Consider the following 25,693-nt stretch of genomic DNA (forward strand, 5'->3'; position numbering starts at 1 on the left):
CAGGAGGGCACCACCTATGGGGTGCAATAAAGAAAGTCATACCTGAGGTACTGCTTTGCTTCAGGAATCCTTCATGGCCAGGTGTACTAATGTCTCTGAGCCAAGCTGGCCTCAGCCAAAGTAATTTTCTTCATTGAATATATTTATCATGGCACTTTTAAAAAGTGCCATCATAAATATATAGAAGTTAAAGTCAAATTTAAAAGTTTCTGTGAGAGCTAGTACATAAGATTGGAAGCCAGAGGTGAGGAGCTGGGGATCCAGTATTGCCGCTGACTGGCTCTGTGATGTGGGGCTGGCACTGCAGCCCCCCAGATGACTCTTAAGGTCAGCTCTGGTTCCATTGTACCTTTTTATCCAAGGAAGCACGCAACTACACCAGTGAGATAACACAGGAAAGATTTCATCATGCTCTCTCCCCAACCAAGTGTTTACGTTTCTAATCTTCACTATCAGAAAATTACTTTTTACTTGTGTCAGTTTTCTCATGTTATGAGTTAGGTCAGAGGGGGAAAATATTTTTTTTCTGCATCACCTAACACTTTCTAATATTGTAGTTGATTAAAAAATTAATTGGATGACTGGGTTTTTTTAACTGAAAATGGGAAACCAAGGGCCAGATGATCAGCATAGCTCTACCATTATTGACAGATGATGTTACTGAAAGATGAGTTACTAGCATTCCATATTCTGAGGTTTATTGCAGTTTTTTTCTGTACTAGGAAGGTTACATCAAATTAATTTGGTGATTCTAGCATAATGGTTCTCCATTCTTTTTTTAAATTATTTTAATTTTTTAAATTGAGGTATAATTGATATAACACTATGTTAATTTCAAGTGTACAACATAATGACTCAATATTTGTATATAATGCAACATGATCACCACAATAAGTCTAGTTAACATCTACCAATATATATAGTTACACCTTTTTCCTTGTGATGAGCACTTTCAAGATCTGCTCTTAGCAACTTTCAAATATGCAATACAGTATTATTGACTATAGTCATCATGCTGTACATTACATATTACATCCACATGACTTATTTATTCTATATCTGGAAGTTTGTACCTTTTGATCTCCTTCACCCTTTTGCCCTCCCCTCACTTCCTGCCTCTGGGAACCACTAATCTGTTCTCTGTACCTGCAAGCTTCTTTTTTTCTTTTCTTTTCTTTTTTCTTTTCTTCTTTCTTCCATTTCCCCTTCCTTCCTTCCTTCCACATAGTTACTAGCATTGCATATTCTGAGGTTTATTGCAGTTTTTAAAAGTGAGATCATACAATATTTGTCTTTCTCTGTGTGACTTATTCACTTAGCATAATGCCTTCAGGTTCCAACCATGTTGTCACAAATGGCAAGATTTTATTCTTTCTTATGGTTGAGTAATATTCCATTATATATATATATATGAGCCACATATTCTTTATCCATTCACCCATTGATGAACAATTAGGTTGTTTATGTGTCTCCAGGCCTTAGCTATGGGTTTACTCCCTGTGTAGACCATTAACCTATGTACGAAGATCCCAAAGATTTGCTGCCTTGGAAAGCTAGGTTGCTAATCATGGGAGGTACACTGAATGGATGGAAAGATGGCTTGGTGTAACCTATCACCAAAACTGGAAAAAGCGCTATTCTACTTTATAATCATCTTGGAACTAGCATTCACATCCCAGAGTCATGAAAAATTCAAGTTAATCTGTCAGGCAGAAAGCAACAAATCAGGGTGAGAAAGTAAAGGGCAGTGAATTGAATTAAACATACTTAATGTAAGTATGGAAAAAGCTCCTATACTTCTGAAAGGGTTTTGAGATATCATTTAAATTTGAGAGTCACCAAATTAAAGGAGGTTCTCTAGCTCCCAAGCTATATTCATTAGTTCTATAAACATGCAAGTAGTTGCCATGTTTTTGGTGGATCTGTGCCATCAAGGCCAGATATGGATGAAGGAAGCTCCATCACGTGGAAAACAAAGCAGACTGCTACACAAGGCTCTTTTATATAAAACTGTTCACTTTTTACTCCTTTTATTAGGACCAAGCTGGATTTTAAACATTTATAAGGACTTCTCATTGCTTTTATTTCCCTTTTGGGGTTTTGTATTTTATAGAAGGTATGTGAAGATAACTTAATCCAAAAAGCTTGCATTTAATATGGGGAAAAACACATTTACATGGTATCCAGATCCTTTATCCAACTATATTTTGCATACTCCTCCAGTTTTTTATTGGTAACTTTTTCTTTCCATGTTCCACAGTATTATTTATCTTTCTGGCATTTACAAAGCTCCCCTTCTATTTTCTCCCTCACTAATAAGTATCTTTCAACTTTTGGCTTCTTTTCAGTCAAAATCACCTCTACATAGCTTATCTTCTTTCTTCCATTCATTTGGATCACATTCCCCATAAACTTGCAAATAAACTTCTAATAAACCCTAATTTGGGATCTATTCCTGAAAAATAATTCAAGTTGGTATAAGTGTTTTAGATTCTCTTTTCTAGGAACATTGAGAAATAAAGTTAAACGTCATTCCTTCAATTTTACATGTAAAGAATATAGTTTTAATGGCATTTGAGAAATATACCTATTTATAGGCTATGGATAATAAAAGATTTAGAAGGAATCTGACCAAAACGACATATAATATAAGCAGCAGAGGGGTCTTCAAGTAACGCTGTCTTATCTAAAGCAAGTTCTTTGGTCTGACTCTAATGCCTATTGAGGAACTTTTCTTTATTTGGTTTCCTTTACACTTGGAGTAGAAGAAAAAGGAAAAAAGAAAACTGGAAATGTAAAACAACCCTTCAGTCTGCTTCCAAGAACATCTTGTGCAGCTCACAAGATAACATCTCCACCTAGTGTCATTTTAAGGATCCTACAGCAACTCCCTAAAAATTGATTAAACTTTTCAGACTAATATGTCTAACACAATTTTAGTTAGTTTAACCTTAAACATGTGTTATTTAGAATTAATTAATTGGAATTGGGGAGGCATCAGCATGAAAATTAAGAATGTAAGGAGTCTTTCTTCAGAGAAATAAAAAGAGCAGCCACAAATAGTAATCAATATGATAGAACAATTATCCTTGTAGTTCCTGAAGTGGAGAAATGACATGTTTTTTTTTTAAAAAAAAGCTAAGTAGGTGTATCCCATCAGTCTAGGTTTTCTGGTTGCTGTACTTTGAATGCGTGCAGCCTATATAAATGAGATTGGTATTCATTGACTGAAAGGCAGAGAGTTTAGGGAAGAGTATTTGTTGAGCTTCTAGTATGCACTGGGTATTATGCCACTTGTTTCTGGACACACTTTGAGACAGTATAACATAGTGGTTTTGTCTGCAGGTTTCAGAGACAAACTGGGGCTACTTATTTGCTATATGACCTTGAGTAAACTACTTAAGCTCTGTGTGTCCCAGTTTCCCCAACTGAAACGTGGGGCTACAGGGGGCTAGCACGTTTGCCAAAGTTACTGGGAAAAATAAATGAACTAATATGTGAAAATCCCTTAAAGTTGTTTCTGGCGCACAAGTGCTCACTATTAACATCATCATTTAAACCTCATGAACCCCATTTTAAACTAGGGCTCAGAGAAGTTATTTCTCCAGGGTGTCATAATCACAAAATGGTAACATAGGGATTTGAGCCCAGATCTGTATGACTCCAAAGTTCTTGCTCATTCCTTACTGTTGAAGTATGTTAAAAATATATATATATATACGCACACACGACTTGTTAACTAAGCAAATTTAAGACATTCATTAGGGCCTCGAATATACGGAGACAACAAATTGAAATCACAAATTAGTGTAGAAGAAAGCAACACGAGGTTGGTAATTAGGGGGGCCTGTGTTTACTGTGTTAACTCAGTGGATTATTCTGGGCATCAAGTTCCTCCTTTGTTAAAGGAGAAGCTACATGATCTAGGTTCTTTCCAGTTCTAATACTCCATGAATCTATGGAATTGGTTCCTAAAGTCATCTTTTTCTTTCGTTGTCTGCCATAGAAACCCAAGCTCTATTTTTAAAGGAGGCAAAATTCAGGGTTATGCCTGCAGTATGTGACACAACCGTATCCATGAAAGCTGGTTTTACACGAGTACAACCTGGTTCTTCAGCTCCGCCACCGCCAAATCACTCTCCCAACTGATTATAGCTGTACAGTCCGACCTATTACTACTAAGTCTCCGATTCAGCCCAACCTCTTGCGCACTTAAACCACTCAAATCTTTACAAGTCTAGTCTATTGCAAATCCTTCTTTTAGGCTTGTATCTCCCCACCCCCACCCCCAAGTCCTTATTTAAAGAGGTCCATAGTTAGTATATATGACTGTCTTGGGTCAGACTAGCAGTTTAAGACTTGAAAACACTGAGAAAAAGAACCTTTACAATGCATCCACATTCCCCCCCAAGTAAGAGAAGTAAAGAAGTTCAAATTACAGCCCTTGTTTTTAAACGCCTCAACAAAACACGCAGGACCCTTTTTTTGTATCAGTCTCTGCCCAACTGCGCAGACAACTGGCTCTTTTCGCTCCAATTGGCTAAAGCGTCTGTCACTCCAAAAGTTTTTTTCTCCCCTTCCAAGAGCCACCTTCAGATTTAAACCTTGGTCCCGCCCACTCCCCCCTCCCCGGGGCTGGTCACTGATTGGTCGAGGCGTCATTCCGCGTGGGCTGCCAAGGCCACCGAGCGCTGTGCCAGCTGGGAGACCAGGCTAGGCGCGAGGACGCCGCGAGCTCCTCCACGTGGGCTCCCCTCCCCCCTGCGGCGACCACCGCGCCGACCGACTGGCCCCGAAACGGTGGCGGCGGTTTGTGGTCGTTGGTCCCAGGGATTTAGGACGAACATTTGAAGACCCGAGGGGTGAGGAAGGGGTGGGGGCCGCAGGGACACTGGAGACCCTGCCTCCTGGCTGCAGAAAGCCCTGTCCGACTCCCTGCCCCGGCAATTGAGCAGCGGGGACCCAAGCCCGGCGGGAGGCGGTGTTTGCGAGTTGTCCCAGCCCCGTCGAGCAGCGGAAGGGCGGGTGCCCTCGGCGTGGCTTCCCGCCCCAGGGGCATCTTTTGAGCAGACTGGGCCCGGCGTCGCTGCTTGCGCCGCGTGGCCTCGCAGGCAGTCCGCCCCCAGCCCCGAGGTCCTGTTGGGGCCCCTCTGCGGCTCCTTCCGTCCGCGGCGCCCTGCCCTCTCTCCGCCTTATTTCCGCTCTCCCCCGCCGCCTTCCGGCCGCTTCCCATCCGCTTCCCTCCATGTTCTTCTCCTAACACTTTTCTTCTGTCGATCGCCGCAGGTCCAGGCCGCCTGCCAGACCTCCCGGCCGTGCAGCCGTTGTCGCACCCGCGCGTCCCCTCTGGAGGCTTTGGGACGACGCCCTGGGCGTCCCACTGCTGGGTGAGATTTGGCAATTACGTCGTTCTTTTCATCGAGTTGTAACGGGGATGAGCCTCGAACTTTCTTCTCAGCCTTGGACTCTCTTCTGTTCCTCCGCAAGGGCTCTCTAGTGTGTCGGGTGTTGACAGTGGCGGGCTGCGGGTGGAGAGGGTGATAGTGACCCCTCTCCCCCGCGACAAGCGGCGTGCAGCCATGGACTACTACACGCGTGAATACCCGCACAGTATCATCTTTGTTTCCTAACGCCACATGGTTTTAATTACTAATTAAATAAAAATATTTTTGGGGGGTACCGGAAAGACCGCTGAACCTGGAGTCAGGAGACGTGAGGTTACATCCTTGCATTGGTTTGAATTCTGAGATCCTTGTGAAGCTGCTTGGTTTATTTGGGCACCGTTGCTTCATATGTGAATTTAGTTTAGCTAATGTTGACGTTTCTTTCAGCTGTCTCTTTACATTCTTGATGAATACTCTATGGCCTTTATCGTATATGGTGATTCTAATATAGGCCAATATCATGGAACATCAGCAGGTGCTTTTAAAGACTTGCCTTCTTTTACACATCTGTACCACTTTGTGTTTGAGGATGATGCCATAGAACCAGGAAGCAGGATATGTTGCATGTATAAGTAGACTAACATATAAATAACATTCGCGTGTTGATAGAATTTTGCTTATTTAAATAATTAGAAGGTATTTTCCTTTCATGAATCATTGCAGTGTATAGTTGAGGAGTTCGACAAACTTCCATTTAGAGCTTTTCAGAATTAAAGTTCATCATGGGCTCTCATGATATATTCCTTTCCAGAGTACACATTAAAAATATTCTATTTTAAGAATAGCTTGATTGCAATTATGTGCCATTATAGGCATAAAGATTAGTATTAGTGCTGCAGTTATTAAATATTAGCAGTGCCATAATTAGCACTGCTTCAATTGCTAATTTTCACTTAAGAAGATGGAGTATTCAACTTGAACATAATTACCTAAGATTATAATACATATCAACACTTGAAATATAAAGTGAAATGTAAAGTGTATCTTTTATTGAAAAATAAGATGTAACATTACTAGATATATAATGAGGTAAAAATTATTAGTAACAAGAATATGCCCAATTTATGGACAGAAATTAAGCCTTATATTTTTAAGGGTGTCATTTTTGTTGTTAGGAAACTTAGACATGCTAGTTTAAGGAGGGTTTGGTGTAAAATCTGTCCAGATTTGCATATTAATGCTGGTTGTTGTTTCTCATTTTATTACCTGAGAGTTGGTGAAGCAAGAAAATGAGGGAAGAAAATGTCTCTGTGTTCAAATTGTAAGAGATTTCAGGTGACAGATTATAGAAAACCTTATGTAAGCAATAGTAATGCATAATTTTGTAGTAGTGTACAAGAATTTTGGTCCTATTGTGGACAGCTTTATCCGAAGTTCAAAGAGCATATTACACTTTTGTATTCAAAGCACTATTTTAAAAATTTATTTTTAGTTACAATTATTTTTTAAAGTAGTTCAAGTTTTAAGTCTTTTCTGAATTTAAACCTGCCCTCCACAGTACTCCTAGAGGTTGTGAGACACCTAGTACTAAAACTTTTTATACTTTATGTATTTAACTTCTAGGAATAAAAATGTGCTCTCATTCTTTCATAAAAGTAATGGAATTGAACTGATCCATTTATACCCTTTTAATGTTAGACTTACACATCCATACATTTTTGACTAATCCTTCTCATTTTTCCAACCATGTTCCTGTAGTGCAGTCTGTCACTAAAATGAGTTGTTGCTAAAAAAACCTCCATTGACCTGCTAACCATGTACCACACTCAGTAACAACTGAACAAATGAGGAACTTAATGCCATGTAATTTAAAGGATGCCTTAAAGACCTAATGTGCTTTCTATAAATGTATTTTGATATTTTTAAAATTAATACTTTTTCACTATTGCATTCAGTTTTTAAAAATCCAAATAAAATTTATAAAATGTTCATTTTCACAACTTCATAAATTTTTACAGTAATTCAGAAGATGAAGTTTCCATTTAAGTAGTTTGTACACAACTGACAAGTTCCTTTAGATGAATGATTAATTTTCATTTATATTTTGCTAAAATTGTGCTTGTTATTTTTTCATTAATATATTTTCTATTTTGAAAGGGAGTAGGAATTTGAAATTTTATATTTTTGTTAACTTATTAAGATGTTTAATATTAATGAAGATATAGTTAGAATTTCAAGCTAAAGGCTTGATTCAAATTGCTGCTTGAATATCTATCCTGTGATTGGCTATACTATCTCGTACTTCTGCTTTACAGCTTAGTGGATTTTTTGTTTTTCTTTTTCTTCTACTTTTGAAACTGAGATGGAGAGGAATCTTTGAAAGTCCAAAGTTTAGGAAAAAATATTTATCTGTGAAAGCTAGAGTTTATAGAGTACAACAACTTTTAATCTACCCTTCCTACTTTTTTTTTTTTTTTTGCATAAACCATGTATGCCATTCTCATGCTCAGGACCCTCCTTCCTTTACTCAGATTCCTTGGGTCAGCAGGGTAGGAAGAAAGTTTGTAAAACACTTAGGGCTGTGAATACACAGCTGAAAGTGGCAGAGGACTAACTGAGCCTTGGAGGCTTCAGTTGGTATGTCAGCTTTGTCATAATGTATTGGACTGCTATGCTTCCTTGGAATTTTGGTAATTCTCAGATTGATTCTGGAACATTTTGGAATGAATATAAAGATATTGTATGTCTGTTTTAGATTTGATTTATAGTTCTCTAGTTGAGGTTCCTGAATTCTGGCTCTTCTAGAAATGTATTTTGGTTAAATTAAGTATGGTCTTCATGTTAGATATTTTTAAACTTTCTTAATTGTGACTTAGATATGTGTATATGTTACTTGTGTTTTGGAGACTTTAAGAACATACTCCTTTTTAAAGAGAGGGTAGGATTGGTGACTTTCCAGTGTATCTTATACTTCTGTAATTTCAAGTTTTTATATTTTGAGATTTCTTGAAGTGTACTGAATATAACATACGTTTCTAGTATTTCTTTAGTGAAAAGAGTCTTTAATGTGGAGTCTGGCCTATTGGGGGCTTTAGATAATGTCTTCAAAAATATAACTTCAGTGACATGGATAAACCCAAAATATATGTCTATAAAGTAATTGGAGAGGTGGGGTGAGTTGCAGAAATCAGCCATTTAGAGCAGGCTATGCATTACAATAAAAAAAAAAAAAAAGTCCAAGACTTCTTTGGATAAAATGGAAGCAGAAGCCGTATTTATCTATTATGTTTATAGGCAGTAAATTTCATGTGTAAGGTAGCGTATTAAACTAGAGTCTTTTTTTCCTCATCCTTTTTCCTGCAGCCTGTTTTAAAAATAGAAATGTTACACTTTGCTTTTCTCTACATTGTATCAATGTGATGTCTTTAGTGTATTGGGCCAGTATGATGTCCTGTGGGATGTTTTTTCCGTTAAGGTTCCTCTAGACTAAATGATAGAAGAGAGCCAGAGTTTATAAATCTCTGAGGGCTTGAGCCTCAGGTCTTTTCAGTTACTAGTTTTGTGACCTTAAGCAAATTTCCTTACCTTACTTACTCTTGATTTTCCAATGTATAAAATTGGAGGTGGTTTAGGGTCCACTTGCAATTATAATATTTTTCTTACTGTAAAGTCTTCAGTGATGGTATAATGGCAAAACCTAGAATAAAAACCATCTTAAACAGAGAAAGGTAGTTATATCATTGAAAATGCTTTTCATTTTAAAGGAATGATAGTAGAAAAAAGTTGTGTTTAAAGACAAAAGGTTGGTTAATCTTTCTCTCATTAATGATTTTGATTGTCAAAGAGTAGCATCTCTTTTATAAGAATCTATTAATAATACATTGATTTATTTATTGGGATTTGATGTCACATTAATAAAATATATTCCTGAAGTATAAGGTACACAGTTAGCTGAATATACAGACTTAAGACTTTTCCCTTGATAAGACTTCTTTCCTACTTCTGGCATTTAGTAAATATATGAGGCCAGTAAATTAAAAGAATCTGAAAATTATATAAAGAGAAAGACGTTACTAGCCATGATGAAATGAACATGGAAGGAGGAATTAAGGAAAAGCTGAACAGCTTTTTACCTTTTATGGAGATGGGCCTTTACAATGTAGCTTTAGTATTTAAAACAAACGTTCTTTAGGATATCACATATACCTGTTTTTCAAGTGTAAATACATGTTTAAAATGAATTATCAGTACGCAAACAATATTGATGGGTGGATATTCTGTTTTATTACAAGGATGACAGAATGTTGACTATTTAAGCCATTGTTGAATTCTGTTACTATTCACTGGTTAGACTAGGGCAGATTTAAGTTGTTTTTTTTTTATTATATTTGGAAAGATAGCTCTTAATTAAGCTTGCACATATGTAACAGTTGTGTCTTGGAAGAGGGGGATAAGTTAGGTCATTTCATGTATGGAGCACCAGTTGGATTAGAGAGGAGGGTGGGAAGAACTGGTTGGTTAAACCTAAGAAGATGAAATTCAGTATGACTCTAAAATCTAGTTACTTGATATAGGCTAGGACAGATTTGGGTCTTTTGGTTTTTGTTTGTTTTTTTGACAGTTTGCTGAATTTGAACTGTGAGTATCATGCAGCTGTGTAAAACATGTAATCTTTCTCTGTACTGGTGGACTTTTCAGTCTTGGCCATCATGCTTTTAAAGGTAAAAGAGGATAGTGAGGGAACATGAAACTATACAAGAAGCAGTTAATACACCCATTTTCCAAATGGCTCTATAGAAAGCTAATAGAGTTACTAAGGAAAATTAGGGTATCATATTGAAATGTTTGGAAAACACTGAGTTAAACAAAGCCGAAAGGTTTGTTTAACTAAAACTTTTTGTGGGCTTAAATATACTGGTTTTCCTTGTGATGCTCTTAAGAGGAAGGTATAGTGATTCTCAGATGTTTTTAGGCATTGAACACAATTTTGAGGCCTGTTAATAGCTCCTGGAATAATCATTTTAGGGACATCAACTTAGAAGATGTTGGGTTAAAGAAACTGATAATGTTTAACCTGGAGAAGAGAAGAATCGTTTTTCAAATGCAGTTATATGAAAGAGACATGTTCAGTTTGGCCAGAAGAATAAAGTCAGAACCTATAGGTGAAAGTTACAAGGAAAGAGATTATGATCCATTAAAAGGAAGAACTTTCTTAAAGAGTTAGCCAAACTTACGTTGCTCTAGTGGATAGTGAGTTTGTTGTAAGAATTCAAGAATAAGATGGATGACTGCTCTGCAGCAGTATTATAAAGAAGATGTAAACATCAGGTGGGTGGTTGAATTAGATGATTTTTAAGGTCTCTGTTAAGTTTGAAATTATTTTATTAGGGGTTTTCCAAAAAGTTTTTGTTGATGGATTTTTTTTCCCTCTAAGTTTGTACAGTGTTGTGGTTTTTTTTTTTTTTAATTGTGTTGTAGTTTTTCAAAGAAGGCATGAGTAATTGATTAGTTATTTTAACCTTTTTTTTTAAACTATTCTGAAAAAAGTCTGGATTCAGGTACTGGTATTGCAGTTTATAAGTTATATGATCTCCGGCAAATTATATCACTCTTTGGAGATCTCAGATTATTAAATAACTAAAACGAGGGTAATATAAAGTAGGGGTTTAGGAGTCCAGTATTTAGGCAGACGGGTCTCTGATTTGCATATCGACCCTACAAGTGCTATGACTTTTGTCTCTCTTATCTTAGTTTATTTATTTTTAAAATGGAAAAGAAAACTTACCTCACAGGGTAAGTACTAAATGAGATAATGTGTATAAAGTGCCTGTCGTCATGCAGAGTATATAATGTGGTAAATAAATGAATGCAGAAATAAGCATAAAATGGAATTTCAGAAATTAGTAAAGGTAAAAGTGTAAAGTGATTTGTCAAAGGTCTGTTGACTGAGAAGTAGAACCCAGGTCCATTACTTTTAGTTAAACCACAATGTCTCTCTCTCCCTGTCTCATTCATTGAGCATTAAACATATGCCAGGGAATGTACATTGTGGTAGAGATCTGGAAATAAAAGACTAGACCCTTCTAAAACTCTGTCGGGGGTTGGAGAGGAGGAGTGGTAGGGGTTGACAGCCCAGCACTCTGAGATGGTAGCAGTACAAAGGAATACAGTACCTAATTTAGCGTTGAGAAGGGAGGGTCGACAAGGGTTTTTTGGGACAATATTAAGAGTGAGAAAGGCAAAGAAAGTGAGGAAGGACTGTGGGAGCAGCCTATGCAAAGGCTGGTATATGAGAACATGGCACATTTGTGAAATTGCAACTAGATAAGTGTTGCTGTTGACATATAGTAAGAAATGAAGTTGGAGAGGGGTAGGTGGGCCAGGTTAGGAAAGGACCTTTATGACTTTTCTAAAAAAGAGTTTAGATTTTATCTTTACGACAGAGTGGGAAATCCCTGAAAGGGCTTTCTGCTTTTAATAAAAGTAGCATACTCTTGATATTCACAGAAAAGTGACAAATTAAGGTCCCTTAACTCCTCATTCCTACTTACCAATGATAACTACTGTTAAAGTTCCTTGTAAATTTTTCCAAAATTGTATGCCTTAATTTTTGTATTCACAAGCATCTGTGAGTGTATACATAAATAACTTTAAACAAAACACACAGTTGATATATAGTAAAATGTATTGTTCTCCAACTTACTCTCATGTGATATTTCTTGAATATTTTTCCATATCAGCACACACAAATCTATGACATTCTTTAATAACTACATAACATTCCATTGTGTAGTTATACCATAATTTTTAAATCATTCCTCTATTGGTAGACAACTAGATAGTTTTTAGATTTTTTATTTTGCATACAATGTTTCGGCGAACATGCTTGTGCATCTATCTTTATATACTTGTGCAACTATACCTGTAGGTTAATTTCTTAGTAATTGAATTACTGAGTATATGTACATTTTAGATTTTTTTTTTTTTTTTTGCGGTACGCGGGCCTCTCACTGTTGTGGCCTCTCCCGTTGCGGAGCACAGGCTCCAGACGCGCAGGCTCAGCGGCCATGGCTCACGCTCTGCGGCATGTGGGATCTTCCCGGACTGGGGCTCGAACCAGTGTCCCCTGCATCGGCAGGCAGACTCTCAACCACTGCGCCACCAGGGAAGCCCTAGATTTTAATAAATATTAACAAATTTTCCTCAAAAAAATCATTCCAATTTAATGCACACCTGCCCAAAGTGTATGAAGTTATATTAAGGATTTTTTTGAATTTTCTGTTAGATTCTTCATCCAACAAATAATTACTGAGTACCTACTGTATACCAAGCACTGTGGGTAACAGGGAAAGTGTTCAAGGCAGGTGGGATCTCTGCTGTTATGCAGCCCAGAGTTTAAACCACAGAAAGTCTGCAGGTATTTTGTTTGGTCTCTACAGTTTTTATTATTGTTTTTTTAATTGAATTAATTTCCAGTTTTTTTTAAAACCCTGCAACATTTTGTTTTCAAGGAACTATGAATCTCTTGTAGAGATAATGCTCTCTGAAATGCAGGTTTAAAACATAGAAGGCACCTAACTGGATGATGGTGATGATACTGCTCTTTCCTGGATTGTAAGTCCTTTTAAGGCAGGGTCTATGCGTGAACTCTCTTTGTACTAAATTTTGGAAGGAACGTTAAAAGCCACATGGTCCAGCAATGCACCCTTTGTTTGAATTTCTCCAGCATGTCCAACCTGTATTTGAATACTTCAGTTTGGCGGGAAGATACCTTCTGTTCAGCACTTTCCAACTTTGTGCAGTTCTCTCTGCTTAGTAGAACAATACAATAGCCAGGTGTTCCTTTTAAAATGAAAGATCATATTACCCTTGTGCTCAGAATCTCCAGTGGCTCCTCATTTACTCAGAATAAACGTGAAGTCCTTCGGCACCTGACTTACAAGGTCTGTGTGATGTGGCAGCTTGTTACCTCGCTGACTTCATCTCCCACTGTTCTCCTCTTGGCTTTACCATACTGGTCCCCTTGCTGTACCTTATATGTGCCATGCATACTTCTACTCTTGGGCCTCTGTCCTCATTTTTCCATTTGTGTTGAATGTTCTTCCCAAATAACTGCAATGGCTAGGTTCCTCAGTGTTATAGGGAGGCCTATGCTGCTTATCTGTTTAAAATTACACCCTGTCTTCTGCAAACCTCTTCCCCACCCATGTGCCCTATCTCTGTTCTTTTTCCCCCTACTGTTATCTTTTAACATATATTATTTACATATTGTATTATCATTTGTTTTCCTTACTGGAGTATAAGCTATACAAGGGAGGAATTTTGGTCCTTTATTTACTGATGTATCCCAGACATAAGGAGTAGTGCCTGGCACACAGTTGGTCCTTAATAAACATTTCTTGAGTAAATGAATGAATTAGAGTTTGCAGTCCCTGGTCAGCAGTTTCTTTTTTTATTGTTCTATTAATTTGTTATACAACAGTATTATTTTATTAGAAATTACTATTAATTATATATTCTATTATATTAATTAGATAGTAAATACATTTATAGTGCTTATATGCAAAATACTATTTTAAGCACTTTATGCTTAATCCTGACAATAACTCAATGAAGTAGAAACTGTTACTATCTACCTTTTAAAGACAAACTGAGGCCAAACTTGCCCAAAGTCATAGCTAGTAAAGGGAGGAACCAGGGTTCACATTTAAGCAGTCGTTTGGGTACCTGAATTTGCTCTCAATTATGACACCATGCTGCTCTTATTTGAAGGAAATTAGCCTTTTATTATGTTGTGTTGCAGATCATTTTTCCCTGTTTGTAATTTTCCATCTTAGTTTTGTGGTATTTTTTGCCTTCAAAATAGTTAATACTTAGGTAGTAAAAATCTAGTAATATTTTTCTTTGAGGCTTTTTGTTTAATTTTTAGCAGGGCCTTCTTGACTATAAGATTTTAAAAATAAATTTACCCATTTTTTCCCTTAGTTCTGATTTGTAAGAGAAGCTTAAAGTAGTCATATACATATTTTATATCATCTTGACAGCATTGTGGAGATTTTGTTTGTAAGAGACAAGGCTAAAACCTGGAACAATGGTTAGGAACCTAGCATAGTTGGCCCTCCGTATCCGCGGTTCCAGAGCTGCAGAGTCACCCAATCTTTGATCGAAAACATTTGAAAAAAGAAATTCCAGAAAGTTCCCCAAACTTGAATTTGCCAGGAATGCTGGCAACTATTTATATATCATTTGCATTGCGTTTACAACTGTTAATATACCATTTACATTTTATTAGGTGTTCTAGTAATCTAGAGATGATTTAAAGTATGTGGGAAGAGGTGCATAGGTTATAGGCAACTACTATGCTATTTTATGAGACTTGAGCGTACGTGGGTTTTGGTATCTGTGGGAATCCCCTATGGATACTGAGTAATGAGGAAGGACTATGCTAATTCAAGTAAGAAATAATTGAGAACAGGCTGTGGGGATAGACAGGAAAAGATTGATTTCAAGAAATATTTAGGTGGACACAGAGCACCAAGCTGATCTCCCTGTGCTATGCATCTGCTTCCCACTAGCTATCTATTTTACATTTGGTAGTGTGTATATGCTTGTAATCTCTATGGCAGTTGCCTCTCGATGAGAACCAGTTCTTTCTGGTACATTTACCAAATGCATTTCATTTTTGAAAAGTAGAAATTAATTACGTGCTCCATGAGCTGAAGGAAGGGAGGTCAATTTATTTCGAAATGGTAGAATTTACATGGAAAAATTCAGCCAAAAGAAGTAAGAAATAGGTATTGTAGGGTTACATTCAAGGTCTACAGTTGGTTCTACAGTGTTCATTTCTTTATTTTTACAGCATTCTTTTTTTTCAGATTTTAAAAATTTTATGTTGCACATAATAGAGTTATTTCAAAGTTATTGAGAACTGTTAGATGTGGTGATAAAAAATAAAAATTCTTTCCTTCAAAAGAAAAGAAAAAAAGTATTTAGAAGGGAAAATATGCAGGTCTTTGTGACTGATAGCTGTGAGTCAAAGGAAGGACTTAAGGGTTTAGTCCCAAGTGTCTGGTTGTGACAGTTTGGAGAAGGAGTAATACATACTCCTTGTGGTGCCATTTATTGGTTGGATGGATGAATTGATGGAAGTCAGGTAAAACAGGAAGGAACACATTTGGAAGATAAAATGACATTCAGTTCTGGATCTGTTGAATTCAGGATGCCAAATGAAAATCTCATTCTCAGTGCTCGTTAGGCAAACTCAGTAGGCAGTTTGATAAGTGACTTTAATAGTGGTTGAATAAAGTAGTAGTTTATTAAGTTACTTTAATAGTAGTTTAATAAAGAACACTGGGCTGCTAAATTTAAGGCAATGAGGTAGATGGCAGGTAGAAGCTGTATGGGTGCATGAGCTACTCTCCTGCCGTGTTCAGAATTACATCATTGGATGCAATAGGATTGCTTGGAAAGAAATTTAAAGACTGTAAAAAGATTGGGTGTGATGTGTATGATATGGATGTGTTTGTAGCTGTATTCCTCATCACTCAGAAAAACTCAGATATTTTAAAACAAGGAAGGACTTTTGGAGGTCACCTAATTTTAGCGCTATCAGTTTATAATTTCTGAATACTTAGTTACTACTTCTGCTTGCTTTTTTCTCCTCTCCCTTTCAGTTACTTCTGTTTTCCCACTTTTGTTTTTGTTGTTGCCTTTCTCTTTTTCACTTTTGACTTCCTCTCTTTGTAGCTTAGGCCTTAAAAAGGTACTGCTTAATTGATCAGAGACATTAAAAGAGTTTTCCAGCTTCCACTGTAGGGAAGAACTTTGGGGGCAGGGCTACAGTGATAACCAAATGTAGCAGCCACAACTATCCTTGGTTTTTTGCTACTCAAAGAAATGCTTCATAGATTCCTCCTGGCGCTCCATGTCATAAACACTGCTTTTAAACTTTGCTTTAGGAACTGCAACCATGAATGAAGAAAATACAGATGGAACAAATGGATGCAGTAAAGTCCGAACTGGTACTCAGAATGAAGCAGCATTACTTGCTTTGATGGAAAAGACTGGATACAACATGGTTCAAGAAAATGGGCAAAGGAAGTTTGGTGGTCCACCTCCAGGTGTGAATTTGTTTATGTTCAAAAACTTGAATCTTTAATGTAGTCATTTACATCAGGTATATCTCCACAAGTATCCCAAACAATAGCTCTTTCCTTGTAACCGCTTTAAGACATCAGCAATCATTTTTACGGTTGGGAGGGAAAAGAGGTAGCTTATATGGTTATGCATGTCTTTCCCTTACATTTTTTAACTCTCCTCTTGGTTTAAGAAGCAGTTGAGAAAGAAGTCAGGATTAGGTGAGTCGGGAAAGGGCACTCTAGCTATGAAAGGGGAGATCATTTGGGGAGGAATTTGAGAGTAGTGAGTAGAGGAGTGCTGTTTATACTAGATGCAAACAGGTTATTGGATATAATGTTTTGCCTTTCTACCAGTAGCCAGTACAATTTCCTTGCTCAAACCCTCCAATTAACTTTCTATCAGACTTAAAAGAAAATCTTGGCCTCTGACTGCATTGATGGCTACCATTTTACTCCTCCCTCAAGTATGCATTTCCTATACAGACCTGCATGCTCTGGTTGTTCTAATATAACTAATATAAAAAGCACTTGCTTTTCTTTTTTCTGATATATCCTCAAGGCTCATTCCCTCATTTCATTCAGGCTTTATTTTTCTCCATAGCACTTATTACTCATTGTCTCCTTTCTCTATTGAATATAAGCTTCATGAGGGAAGGGGGCTTCTAGTTTGTTCACTGTTGTATCCCCGACACCTGTAATAGTGCATAGCATATAGAAGGCTCACAGTAAATTTGTGGCATGAATTACTGAATAGTGAACATAAATATCTTATTAGAATTTATTTGTCTGTTTATTTTTGTCTTTCAGGTTGGGAAGGTCCACCTCCACCTAGAGGCTGTGAAGTTTTTGTAGGAAAAATACCTCGTGATATGTATGAAGATGAGTTAGTTCCTGTATTTGAAAGAGCTGGGAAGATATATGAATTTCGACTTATGATGGAATTTAGTGGTGAAAATCGAGGTTATGCTTTTGTGATGTATACTACAAAAGAAGAAGCCCAGTTAGCCATCAGAATTCTTAATAATTATGAGATTCGACCAGGGAAGTTTATTGGTGTGTGTGTAAGCTTGGATAATTGCAGATTATTTATTGGAGCTATTCCAAAGGAAAAGAAGAAGGAAGAAATCTTGGATGAAATGAAGAAAGTTACAGAAGGAGTTGTAGATGTCATTGTTTACCCAAGCGCAACTGATAAGACCAAAAATCGCGGTTTTGCATTTGTTGAATATGAATCTCATAGAGCTGCTGCTATGGCTAGGAGAAAACTAATTCCAGGTAAACTTATCCTTTTTCAAAGGTTATTTTTCTGTGTTAACCTTACTATACATATGGACAGACGACAGTACCTCATAGGTCAATTTATGAAAATATGTAGTGCCCTTAAAGAGGAATGGAGATTGTTTAAGGAAGTAAAATAAATCAAGTGATTCCAGAAGACATGAAGCTGATCTTATGAGTCATTATTTATAATAATTTACTGATTTACTAAATGTGTACATTTTAATTTAGCTGTTCATTGTTGTTTGATAAAAATACAAAGGACAGTACCTAATTCTTCTAATAAAGGTCCATCTTTGAAGTGTTTTTGTTCTTTTGACTCTTAAAATTAATTTCACCATAAGTTCTGGCTAGGTTTGCCTTAGTAAAAACTATTTTGTGAGTAGGAAACTAATGCTGACCAAATATATCGACATGTATTTGAGTTTCTGCTTCTTTGGAGAAACAGTTTTACTTAATTTTGACTTTTGTTTTAATTGTCTTCAAATTAATTTATTCTTTTTTTACAGGAACCTTCCAACTGTGGGGCCATACCATTCAGGTAGATTGGGCTGACCCAGAGAAGGAGGTTGATGAGGAAACCATGCAGAGAGTTAAAGTTCTCTATGTACGAAATTTAATGATCTCAACTGCAGAGGAAACAATTAAAGTAGAATTCAGTAAATTCAAACCTGGTGCAGTTGAACGAGTAAAGAAACTTAGAGATTATGCTTTTGTTCACTTTTTCAACCGAGAAGATGCAGTGGCTGCTATGTCTGTTATGAATGGAAAATGCATTGATGGAGCACGTATTGAGGTAACACTGGCAAAACCTGTAATTAAAGAAAACACTGGAAGACAGCATCTTAATGGTCAGATTAGCCCCAATTCGGAAAACCTGATTGTGTTTGCTAACAAAGAAGAGAGCTACCCCAAAACTCTAGGCAAGCCACCAACTCTTCCAGCTCGTCTCAATGGCCAGCATAGCCCAGGCCCCCCTGAAATTGAAAGGTGCACTTACCCACTTTTTCCTGGAACAAAGCTTACTCCAATTAGTATGTATTCTTTAAAATCCAGTCATTTCAATTCTGCAGTAATGCATTTGGATTATTACTGCAACAAAAATAATTGGGCACCACCAGAATATTATTTATATTCAACAACAAGTCAAGATGGGAAAGTACTCTTGATATATAAAATCGTTATTCCTGCTATTGCAAATGGATCCCAGAGTTACTTCATGCCAGACAAACTCTGTACTACTCTGGAAGATGCAAAGGAACTGGCAGCCCAGTTTACATTACTTCATTTGGGTAAGTTTAAAAATACTTTAAACAATATTGTAGAATATGAAATTAGGAAGTATTATAGATTATTTATAAATTCATTTCTTTTGAACTCAGCATTAGTGGTGAGTATTTAACATAAATATTACCTCAATTTTTTGAATTCATGGTAAATTTTGTTGAGACTTTTCTTTTGTATAAACTTCCTATATTTAGCTATTTAAACATTACTTACTTGGGGGGGATCATTTAGTTTTGATTTACTTTAGAGTTCATGATCCTGTTTCACCAATTTACTGTTTTTGTAATGACTAATCCTCATTTGAAATGATTTCTATATAAGTTACAAGATTTGTTACTTAAACCAATTTATAAGAGTGTTACTGCATCTTTGGTGAAGTCTACACAATAATCTTTTTTTGAGGGCAGGGATAGGGAGTTGGTAAAATCAGAGGCATTTCAGATGGGTCATGTGTAGACACAACCTTATGCTCACCAATCTGGAAATCTGTCATTATTACTCATGAAAGACAGAAAGCATCATTAAGAGATGTTTATGACCATTCTCTTTAATTTCATGCTTTAAAAAAAGTAAGTTTCTCTAAAGCATTTGAGGGATAATTAAGACAAGCTTTGGGCCATATGCTAACTAAATATTTGGCATTGTGAAGGAGGAGATGTAATATCACTCTGGTATTTTCCTACTGCCTGTTTGTTACTGTGTTAACCTCTACCCTCCCCCCTCCCCCTACACCAGTTTGTCTCATTTTTTAATGCAGCTGTAGATTTCAGTTGGTTATTACTTCATGCTCAAAATAATATTTATTAGAAGAGTATTGGCTTATTGAAAAGTCCAATAGAAAGAAAAGGTCTCCTACTAAGGATTATAATTGTTCTTGATTATAATTGTCAAAGCCATAGCTTAAATTGATATATAGTTGCAGAATCATGCTACTGAAGCTTATATCTATTTAAAATTGATATTCTCAAATTTGGTAAGAAAAGGAAATTGAAAAGGAAAAACATTGTCAAAAGGGAGAGTAATTTTTATACACTGTATAGACTTGCTTATCCATCATGGCCACTCCCATGGTATTATGATGAATATTTTTAGGAGATTCTGATTAGGAGGTGGAGTCAGAATTTTAGACCTGAAGGGAGGGTTCCCTACAAGAAACTTTTCAGCAGTATCCTCAATTATTAGTTCGGAATTTGGGAACTTTACAATCATCTAAGTTAATAAAGTCTTAGGTATGATTTCTATTAATTTACAAAATAGAAATACTTCCATTTTTCTTTTAATAAAGACAACTGAGTTAAAGATAAAATTAGGTGGATAGCAAATGATTAACTTTAGAGTTCTTAGAGCAAATTGGATTAAATTATTCTTTTGGAGTGGAATATTAGGCATTTAGTTGCTGAGCAAGATACTTGCGTCTGTTTTAACATGGTAATGCTGAAACGTTTTATTTCTATATCCATTCATTTCCCTTACAAAGTTAACTTAAATTTCAAGATTCTTAAAACTGTTTTTAGTTTGTCAGATTTTCTATTTAAACATGGTTTACCCATCTGCTTTTTTTTGGCGGTACGCGGGCCTCTCACTGTTGTGGCCTCTCCCGCTGCGGAGCAGAGGCTCCGGACACGCAGGCTCCGCGGCATGTGGGATCCTCCCAGACCGGGGCACGAACCCATGTCGCCTGCATCGGCAGGCGGACTCTCAACCACTGCGCCACCAGGGAAGCCCCTACCCATCTGCTTTTAATTCGATTTTTAAGATGTTTTTCACTTGAGTCGTAGGGCCATAGTTAACTTCCTATTCACCTGTAGTTCCCAAAGAAAACCCCTGTTCAGTTATAGCATTTCCAACTTGATTATGTTCATTAGGGATACAGTTAGCTTCAAGAATTGAAATTCTTAGAGGGCACAGACAGTTTGCTTTAGTCATTCTATTTCATATTTTATAAACTTTATATCAAAATTGCTTATAATAAAAAATTGAACAATTTGTGTTTTATATATTTTTTCAGTTTTAGTTCATCATCAGAGGCAAAAGCTAAGATCCAAATATAAGCCAAAAATTTCAATTAAATACTAGGGCTTGTAAACACAAGGCTCGAGGCCTTGTCTACAGACAGTACCACAAAAATCCTTATTGTGATTGACTAGAAATATGAGTGAAGCTTGAGTTAAGAGGCAACTAAGCAGGAAAAGAGAGAATTCAAGGAAGTCGAAGAATCAGAGATCAGGGATCTAGGAATCTTTGATAAGAAAGCAAATATCAGATCTTCAGAGGTCGTTAAAGTAGGGGCAGGAGCTATAGACAGCCAGGAAGTTACATATTGCCACAGGGCAGGTTAAGAATAGATTGAATATTGTTGGCAGTGTTCGGGCTTACCTTTTCCTTCTGTTAATATTGGATCCTCTGGGCTTTAAAGAGCTGATGCCTTTTTATGTGCAGTTTCCTTTAGATAAAGGTTGTAGGCTTTTGCTGGATGGCTCAGGGTTGAGATCATTTGGTGGTAGTGATGTGTTTTTAGAGGGGAAGGGATACTCTGTTACTGATATATCCTGCATGTTTCAAGCATTGGATTGTTTTGAGATCTTGAGAGGTTACTACTGGTTCCTAGAGTCCCTTAAATGCACTTCCATTAGATCATCCTTTGCCTCTGTTTTCTTGAAGAATTTGAATCTAATTTTCTAGATAGTGAATTTAACTGCTATTTTAAGATGTTTTCTTTGGGTGTAGTATTTTTTTTTTTAATTTGCTTTGACACTCTTCTATTACCCTTTCAGTTTCGATGCTATTTCGAGCATTACTATCAAATCTTACCTTAATGATCTTTTGCTATTATATGTGATATAAACAGTCATTTACATTTTTATTTCAGAGGTCTTTAAGAATGTGCTTTTACTATCCACATTGTTTTGGCATTACCACGCCCATTTTTCAAGTCTGAAAAATAAAAGAGAAAAAAATTAGACTTTATTTAGTTAAATGACGATCATTGGTGTTGAGGAAAATAGAAGTTTTTTCCAAGGGAGAGCAGGCATCTATATAAGTACTAAAGCCACAGTACTTCTGGTGACCATTTAGTGCTCTTACCTAGAATCCCAAATGTTCTCATTGCATAGTACCTTAAAATAAATTTTTTAAATATTTTGGGTTTTTTTTTTGGTTCCATTTATAGCGAGCTTTATTTTAAGCAAAATATTTTAAGAAAAGCTGAAAACTGGGGTTAATGCCAAAATTAACCCCCCACACACACCTTTTTTTACTTCAAAGATAGAGACTGTCTCCATCTCCAAAATGTCAGAGAATAACCTCCCTAACCTCACTGGGAACTCAGCACCCAACCAGCAGGGTAAGAAATTATCAATCACCTGGTTATATTAGGAAGCTGTAATAAATAGGATACTTACTGGGTTTAATGGGTAGAGTACAGACTTGGGGGCTAGGTGATAGGTTCTATACTAAATATTTGATGTATGGAAACATCTTAGGTCATTCAGTATCACATCTTTTTAAATAAGCCTTTTCTATCTCATAATTTTGTATCTGTTTAATAATGGATCAGACTATCGGTGTGAATAATCCTGCTTTCGCTAAAACTTTGCCTCTGTTTTGAATCTGGGCCTTCTAATATTGCCAACTGCTTTCCCCTGGAGGATTCTTCACCATCTAGGAGATCAAAATCAAGGAGATAAAGGAAAGTCTTAGTTTTGAAGAAGAAAGTCTTGGAAAATATTTAGTGGAAGGAGTGAGGTAGCCTCAGTGTGTGTTCATAATTCATTTTATTGAATAATTTATTAACAAATAACTGTAGGCAAGGCATTTCTTGTCTCATTTCTGTGTTTGTGTAATCCTGATGCAAGTGGTAGTTTTTTACTTGAATGACCAGCTAAAACTTTTAAAACAGAGGTGAAGAACCTCTGTCACAAACGAGCTTGTGCCATTGATTTAATTTCATCTGACTTTTGTACTGTTGTTTTGGCCATGACTGATAAAATTTAATTAAAGCACGAATCTGTTTTGAATGCCTCTCATGTGTTAATTGTACTTTCCTAAGTAATCTGGAGCTAAAGATAAAGAAAACATTGTTTTGGCTCCTAAGGAGTCACAGTCTGCTGAAGAAGGCAGAGACACAAACTCTAAGCATAGGTTATTTGGGGAGTACAGAGGAAGGGGACGCCTCCCACCTGATCTTGGTTGTAAATCTTGAGGAGAGTTTATGGGCAGAAGGGGGTACAATATGAGCAAACACCTATTAGAAAAACAGCGTGATGGTGACTTAATGGCACACATTTCTGTATAGCATTTTCTTTGGTGATTTCAGTGAGATTTTAAGAATTAGAAATTGAGAAGATGTGGACTTTTAGTTAACTGAAATTTTATCAGTCCTGCTTTTTGAGACTTTGAAGATTTTTTTTTTTTTTAGTACAACTGTGTTGACTGTGCTTGCTTCTTCTCTAAGTAATTTTTTTCTTAGATGAATCCATTCTGATTTGTGTGGACCATTTTATATGTGCATATTCATCTTTTTTATATCTTCTGTACTTTCTTCAGTATTCATTTTGTGTCTGACTTGCATATTGCTTCTCATATTTTGACTTAGTAATAACAAACATCATCAGAAACTTTAATTTTTTTCTCATCATTGAGTGCTAAAATATTTAATATATATATATTCTAAGCATGATAGCCATTGTGTTTGCTATCTCTTTAATATCATTTAAAGATTAGGGGATTAGGTTTTGATTTCTGTTATCACTTGTAAGTTGGTTGAAAGTTATTGAAATAGAAGACACAGCAGGATGAAGGTATACTATTCTGAGAAGCTTTAATCTGAAAAATAACTGGTGCTTTTTTCTTATGAGCTATCATTATTTACAGATTGATGGGCAGAAATGAAAAAATAAAATTTTGATTTAAAAAATTTGCCAATAAATTGCTTTGAAACAAAGAGAAACCTTCTCTAGTTTTTTTTAAATTTAAGAAATAATTTTAGAAGACACTTAAGCTAAGTATAATGTAATGGTTATATTATAGTGAAATTTTATTATAAATAATTAGAAGAAAAATAATAATACTTTTAGAAAGTTATTCTTTTCTTTCCAGTTTTAATTATAGATCTAACTTTTATACTATTTCACACTTACATTTTAAAGAACAAAAATAATTTGCTGAATTTGCTTTAAAATTCACCTAGTTATGTAGGATGAACACCAGCATTTTATACACTGATTTGTTTTCATATGACCAAGTGGTGAGATGAAAATTCCATTAACTCAACTATGTTTCTTTGACCCTCTGAGAGGGCCCAGTGTTCATGAAAATGTGTTTCTATTCCTCTTGAAACTTACAGTTTTTTTTCCTGAAAGATCATCATCTGGTATTACTCATAATTCTTATCTTACTAACACTTGTATTAACAGACCATAATTGTTATGGAGTTGCTGCTGTGAGAGGAGAAGCTTAACAGAGTAATGAGTAGTCAAGTAAAAGTAAAAGAAGCTGTAGTCTCAGCTGCCAACAAATTGTGACCTTGAAATGGGCAATGAATCATTTACTCTGTGGACCTCAGTGCCTTCATCTCTAAAGTATCAGGGTTTTACTTGGTGACCTCTAAGGATATTTTTATCCCCCAAATTATGGTTTTGTTTAAAATATGACAAAAATTCTGTGAAGTACCAAAAATAATACTTGAGTTTTTTGTGTGTGTGTACTGAGATAGATATTTGAATTAAAAATAGTTTAAAATCAAGAGCTACTTTTGTAGGAATTAACTCTTCTCAGTTTAATATTCCTTTCTTCATATATAATAATTCAAAGCTTATATTTGTCCACTTCATAGCAGAACAACTAGATAAAAAAAATGAGTCAGTTACCTGTTTCATTTTCATGACAAGTAATTACTTTTTATTTCTTTCCCTGAATTTGTCAATTAATTATAATCAAAACCAAGATTTTATAAACAACCTAATTACTTAACAGTTTGGAAATTAGTTTTCTTTTTGTAACAGAAAATCTAGGAAAATAATGATGTATATTAAAACATATCATGTGACCAGTATTTGTTCCATAGTTATGTTATTAACTGATGAATATGATCATGTGATTTCATTTACTTTATACATTTATTTAGTCATGCTTGATCCTCTGTCCTACAGTTTCTTAGTATCTTTGGTTAATACATTCCTAAAATATTTGTTCTAATACACTAGCTTTAATAGTAGCTACAGCTGTTTAATTTATAAATGTAATGTATGATATTTTTATTTAATATTTTAAAAAATCATGGTTTGTAAACTTTCGCCTATTGTATCAAAGGCCACACAATAAATTTTGCATGTGCATTCTTAGATGTCAGCAGCAATTCATAATTTTGCCACATGATGTCCCCTAAAATATTTTTCAGTGTGGCTTTAAAAGGAATTTCAATGTTGTATTGATTTTTCTCTCCTCTAAGGCTTACTTATTTTGGAGGGGTTTAGAATAGTGAAAATCTATGTAGAAGTTGCACTATCATGCCTTTATTTCTGTTTCCTGTTTAATATTTAGTAGACAGTAATTGCTTGTACTACAGAATGAATGGACTAGTGAATGGAGATGGAAAATGTTTTGGAA

At 35.9% G+C, this 25,693-nt stretch overlaps 1 protein-coding gene across 2 annotated transcripts in view; it reads left to right on the forward strand.

Moving 5' to 3' along the window:
- The first annotated feature begins 4,702 nt into the window (after positions 1 to 4,702).
- Positions 4,703 to 25,693, forward strand: part of RBM46 (RNA binding motif protein 46) — a 43,675-nt gene continuing 22,684 nt past the window's right edge. The window contains exons 1-4 of one of the 2 annotated variants that reach the window (XM_029235708.1): positions 4,703 to 4,862; positions 16,343 to 16,504; positions 17,330 to 17,797; positions 18,310 to 19,092. In XM_029235708.1, the coding sequence (XP_029091541.1) occupies positions 16,354 to 16,504; positions 17,330 to 17,797; positions 18,310 to 19,092 (1,402 nt within the window). In that variant the 5' untranslated portion in view covers positions 4,703 to 4,862; positions 16,343 to 16,353. The remainder of the gene's footprint in view (positions 4,863 to 16,342; positions 16,505 to 17,329; positions 17,798 to 18,309; positions 19,093 to 25,693) is intronic. The other variant, XM_029235709.1, reaches the window with a different exon arrangement.

The sequence above is a fragment of the Monodon monoceros genome, unplaced genomic scaffold (genome assembly GCF_005190385.1).
Source record: "Monodon monoceros isolate NGI ecotype Baffin Bay Population unplaced genomic scaffold, NGI_Narwhal_1 Super_Scaffold_20, whole genome shotgun sequence".
NCBI lineage: Eukaryota > Metazoa > Chordata > Mammalia > Artiodactyla > Monodontidae > Monodon > Monodon monoceros.